Source organism: Myotis brandtii, unplaced genomic scaffold (genome assembly GCF_000412655.1).
Source record: "Myotis brandtii unplaced genomic scaffold, ASM41265v1 scaffold424, whole genome shotgun sequence".
Classification (NCBI taxonomy): domain Eukaryota; kingdom Metazoa; phylum Chordata; class Mammalia; order Chiroptera; family Vespertilionidae; genus Myotis; species Myotis brandtii.
Genome location: NW_005366245.1, coordinates 455,034 through 460,865, shown reverse-complemented (window position 1 = coordinate 460,865; position 5,832 = coordinate 455,034). Strand labels below are relative to the sequence as shown.

The 5,832-nt window shown below is 40.1% G+C and overlaps 1 protein-coding gene across 2 annotated transcripts in view; it reads right to left on the bottom strand.

Moving 5' to 3' along the window:
* HSD17B11 (hydroxysteroid (17-beta) dehydrogenase 11) overlaps nucleotides 1-5,832 on the bottom strand; it is a 29,072-nt gene that overhangs the window by 8,246 nt on the left and 14,994 nt on the right. For both annotated transcript variants that reach the window (XM_005874084.2, XM_005874085.2), the window contains exon 5: nucleotides 4,907-5,044. In XM_005874084.2, coding sequence (XP_005874146.1) covers nucleotides 4,907-5,044 — 138 coding nt within the window. The remainder of the gene's footprint in view (nucleotides 1-4,906; nucleotides 5,045-5,832) is intronic.

The following is a 5,832-nucleotide window of genomic DNA, read 5'->3' as shown; positions in this document are numbered from 1 at the left end:
GGGGCGAAAGGGGTATGGGGGGTGTGGGAAGAGACTGGACAAAAATCGTACACCTATGGATGAGGACAGTGGGAGGGGTAAATGCAGAGGGTGGGGTGGGAACTGGGTGGAGGAGAGCTATGGGGGGGGAAAAAGAGGAACGCCTGTAATAATCTGAACAATAAAGATTTAATTTAAAAAAAAAGAGAAGTGAGACAAAAAGAATTGGATGAGATTCCTTATGAACAAATACAGAATAGCTCATTCAGACAGATAAAATATGCAGTAAAGGTGGGACAAATGAGAAAAGTAGTATTGTACCCAGCCGGTGTGGCTCAGTGGTTGAGCTTTGACCCATGAACCAGGAGGTTGCGGGCTTGATCCACAGTAGGGGCATGCAGGAGGCAGCCTATCAATGATTCTCTCTCATCATTGATGTTCTCTCTCTCTCCCTCTCTCCCCCCTTCATTCTCTTAAAATCAATGGAAAAATTATCCTCAGGTAAGGATTAACCAAAAAGAAAAAAAGAATAAGGCGAGGGAGTTCTTTATATATCAACACAAAAAGCTAACAACAGCATATTGGTTTTTATTTTTGTGGTGTGTACTTATGGTATTTTTCCTTTTTAGTAAATTTTATTTTTCAATTATAGTTCACATTCGCTATTATTTTGTATTAGGTGTACAACATAGTGGTTAGACAATCATATAGTATTTTACAAAGTGTTCCCCCCAATATTTCCAGTACCCACCTAGTACCATACATAGTTATTACAATACTAGAGGCCCAGCGCACGATTGATATCGCGTGAGGAGGCACCCTGCAGGCCACCGCGGGAGTCAGGCTGGACTGGCGCCACAGGCAGCCGGGACCTGTGCCTGACTTCCGCACCAGGCCTCCCTGGCACCCTGGCCTGTGTCCGCTCTGGGCCGCAGAGTCACCACGCCGGCTTGGGCAGGCCCCAGTCTCTGTCTCCGTCTCCACTCCGGGCCTCACCTGCACGTGCAACCTCCTCCTGTCTGGTCATAACCTGTTATGGCGTCCTGGCTTAATTTGCATATTACCTCTTTATATATATAGATTATTGGCTATATTTCTTATGCTGTACTTTACCTCTCATGACTATTTTGAAACTACCAGTTTGTACTTCTTAATTCCCTCACCTTTTTTACCCAGTTTTGTTTTCTTATATTCTTTAGATTCCACATATATGTAATATCATGTTATTTGTTTTTGACTGACTTATTTCACTTAGCATAATACCCTCCAGAACAATCCATACTGTCGCAAATGGTAAGATTTCATTCTTTTTATGGCAAGTAATATTTCATTGTATATATGTACCAGAGCTTTTTTACCCACTTGTCTATTGATGGGCACTTGGGTTGCTTCCATATCTTGGCCATTGTAAATAACACAACAACAGCATATTGTTAAATAAAAAGGGCAGCTTACAGAATAGTATGTATGTTTCCATGTACCAGAAAAAGAAATGCATTAAATTAAGAAGTGTAGACTCTTAAATTGGGAAGCTATAATTTTCTTAATTCTTCCAAGTTTCTGTTTGTCCATAAAATGAGCATAGTAATACTTATCTTGCAGAATTGTTAGAAGGATTAGGGCAGGGTTAGGCAAACTATGGGGCCAAATCTAGGTGAGAAGTAATTTATGTAAAGTATCCAGACCCAGTAGGGTACCTGTATTTAGTAGACCTTCAATAAATACTTTTAATAAAATGATCTCTTGATATCCAAGTTCATTTAACAAAAATAATTCTTAGCAGTCAAAAATTAGTCAGATGCCCTGGCTGGTTTGACTCAATGGATAGAGCGTCGGCCTGCGGACTCAAGGGCCCCGGGTTCGATTCCAGTCGTACCTATATTTAGTAGACCTTCAATAAATACTTTTAATAAAATGATCTCTTGATATCCAAGTTCATTTAACAAAAATAATTCTTAGCAGTCAAAAATTAGTCAGAACACCTGATTACACTTAATTCCAATAATTATAGTAAATTATAAATTTATAAATAGCAAACTAGTTTCTCTATAGTGTGTTAGATGTGTAAATATAAGAACCAACAGCCCTGGCTGGTATGGCTCATCAATTGTTTGGAGCATCACCTAGTACACCTAAAGGCTGCAAGTTCAATTCCTGGTCAGGCACATACCTAGGTTGCAGGTTGGATACCCATGGGGACTCGTGCAAGAGGCAATTGATTGATGTTTCTCTCTCACGTCAATGTTTCTCTCTCTTTCACTCTCTTTCCTTCCCTCTCTCCCTCCCTACCCCTCTCTCTGCCTTCCTTTCTCTCTAAAAGCAATAAACATATCTTTAGGTGAGGATTAGAAAACAACAACAATAAACTACACCTTTGATGTGCTTTAAAGGAGAATTTCAGTTCCAATATTAGTGAGACACAAATTATTTTGAATAGTCATTTAGAGGTTGGTTCCGTTTCCTTCTTTCAGAAAGGTTGTCCTCTGTGCAAAAAGGAAAAAGTTTGGTCTGTATCTCAGTTCTGCTACTTACAGGCAAGTTACTTGATCTCTCTGAGAAAAATATTGTGGTGAGGTTTAAGAAAATTACAGATTTGCCCAGCAGGTGTGGCTCAGTGGTTGAGCGTTGACCTATGAACCAGGAGGTCATGGTTTGATTCCTAGTCAGGGCACATGCCCGGGTTGCAGACTTGATCCCCAGTAGGAGGCATGCAGGAGGCAGCCCATCAATGATTCTCTTTCATCATTGATGCTTCTACCTCTCCCTCCTTCTCCCTCTCTGAAATCAATAAAAATATATTTTTTAAAAAGAAAATTACAGATTTCATTTAGTGTACAAAATATAAATGAGTAAGATCTGTCTGTCCTCGAATCAGAAGTAAATTTCTAGATTAAAACCAACTTCACCTTAGGCATCCACTCTAGTATCTGGTTATCTTCAAAGGGGTTCATGGAGCAGGACCAAGCCCCAGACCTTTTCTTAGCCAGGTCATATTCCTGTGACTTGGTTAGAATCCTGTGGGCTTCTATTCATTTCCACTCCCCCAACCCGCCACCCCTCCAGCAAGCTTCCCAGTTATTTTTCAATTGTACTAGTAGAGCTTTGCCAAAAGAGGATACCCCAGCCCAGACCTACTGACACCGAACCTGCATTCAGAAGATCTTCGGGAAAACTGAGAGGTATATTCAAGTCTAAGCTTTGTGCAGCCCTGTTCTGGGGGCAAGGGTAAAAAATCCAATTATAATTTTTAAAAATATGCTGTCTGTTTTTAACTGCTGAAAGACAGTTTGAGAAAAACTTGACTCAAATATATTATTTTAGTACCTAAATTCTGAAATAATGGAGGAAATTGGCAAATTCTATCCTTGGGTATGATACCTCTTCCTTTGACACTCCCTTTCAGTTTAGTGAACTATTTGAATTAATTTTTATTGAGACATAATTGAAATATCACATGGTGTAAGTTTAAGGTGTACTACGTGTTGATTTGATATAGTTACATATTGCAGGATGATTATCACTGTAGCATGAGCATAATTATGTCATGTCACACAATTATTATTTCTTTTTTGTGGTGGGAACAGTTAAGATCCAACTTCTTAGCAACTTTGAAGTGTTTAATACAGTATTGTCTATAAACATAATGCTGAGGGAAGTGAGCAGTTTACTTACTGTTTCTAGAACCCCACGTGTGGTATATGCTAGTTACATACAATTTAGACATTTAATCTGTACATAGGAAAATGTCTAGAAGGATGTTCATCGAAATGTTGAGTAATTTCCACTGAATAGAAGGTTGTAAGAAATTTCAAAACAAAACTTTTTTATTTGTACATTCCTGTGTGTTGGAATTTTTTTAAAGTATACATTATGTTTACAAAGACATTAAAGCTATTCCCAAAGACAGGAAACATTAAAATTAGCCTCAGAGCAGATCCTTTCAATTTTACTTTTTAACCAAGGAAACATGATAGTCTGGTACTTCATTTAGAAGATTAGCTCTAGATTACCAAAGGAAAGTGTTTCTCACAGTGTGGTCCTCATTTATCTCCATCAAAATGACCTATGGAGCTTGTTAAACATACACAGTTCCAAGTCCCCAACCCAACTACTAACTACCCCATCCCAACCAAACCGAATAAAAATCAGCATCCCTGGGGGTGGGTCCTCTACACAGTTCCCAAGCACTCATGTTGAAATGTGTATCTACTTAAGTCAGGAACCACTGCAGCGGTTCTCAACCTGTGGGTCGCGACCCCTTTGGTGGTCGAACGACTCTTTCACAGGGGTCGCCTAAGACCATCCTGCATATCAGATATTTACATTACGATTCATAACAGTAGCAACATTACAGTTATGAAGTAGCAACGAAAATAATTTTATGGTTGGGTCACAACATGAGGAACTGTATTTAAAGGGCCAGAAGGGTGAGAACCACTGGCAGTGATGGCGAACCTATGACACGCGTGTCAGAGGTGACACACGCACTCATTTTTTGGTTGATTTTTCTTTGTTAAATGGCATTTAAATATATAAAATAAATATCAAAAATATAAGTCTTTGTTTTACTATGGTTGCAAATATCAAAAAATTTCTGTATGTGACACGGCACCAGAGTTAAGTTAGGGTTTTTCAAAATGCTGACACGCTGAGCTCAAAAGGTTCGCCATCACTGGCTTAGGGGAAGGAAAAAAGGGAGGAGTAGCAGGTTCACCTGTGTCATTCATACAAACACTTGTATACATTCTCTCCCTCTTTCTTTGTCTCTACACCTGTTTTCACACAATCTACAGAGGCTGAAATTGAGATGAGCTAAGGGCATTGAATACCAGGTATTTAAAGGATTAAAATACTGAAGAAACCCCACAGAATGGCTCATTCTCATGTAATCGCCAACCCTTTTATCTCCATTTCTGTCTCAGCTTACCTGGTACTTGGGTTTTTGATGAAGCCAGTATTTATGAAATTAGGGCAGAGACATGATGTTTTGACTCCAGTTCTTCCTAAGGCCACCAGTTCTTCAGTCAAAGCTCTGTGAAATCCCACAGCAGCAAACTTGCTGGAACTGAAAATACACAGAGAGAGGTCGCTGTATTTTCAAGAAATAATTCAAGAAAGCTGCTGCTTCTATGTAATTCAGAGGTCTGCTTTCCTTAGTGAAGTGCGGTCCCCTGCCGAGAAGCGAGTTCAGCACCTGGATCTCAAAAACGCCCAGCCCAGACCTACTGACACAGAACCTGCATTCAGAAGATCCTTGGGGAAACTGAGGCACGTTCAAGTCTAAGAAGCACTGACAGGCCTGGCAGGTGTGGCTCGGTGTTTGAGCATTGACCTAGGAACCAGGAGGTCACTGTTCCATTCCTGGTCAGGGCATATGCGCTGGTTGAGGGCTCAGTCCCCAGTGGCCTGAGGTAGGGTGCATGCAGGAAGCAGCTGATCAATCATTCTCTCCCATCACTGATGTTTCTGTCTCCCTCTCCCTCTCCCTTCCTCTCTGAAATCAATAAAAATAAAAAAAGAAGCAGTGACTGCAACCAACATCATTTATCAGAGTGACATCTGAGTAGATTTAAATGTTTCGTTAGAAAAATTGGTAGGGTGCTTGTTTTGTTGTTGCTGTTTCCATAAAATTTAATGACACTGTAGGCTGCTCATTATTTAATATGTTCATGAAAGTCATTGGAAAATTCTCCTGCATAGTTCTATTCTTCCTTTAAGTCTCAGCTGGACTTCCTCAAAGAGGCCTTTCCTAAACCCTGGACTAAATTATTTCCCCATCTATACTAATAAAAGGGTAATATGCTAATTAGACCGGGAGACCTTCTGGACAAAGCCATGGTGGTGGGGTCGAAG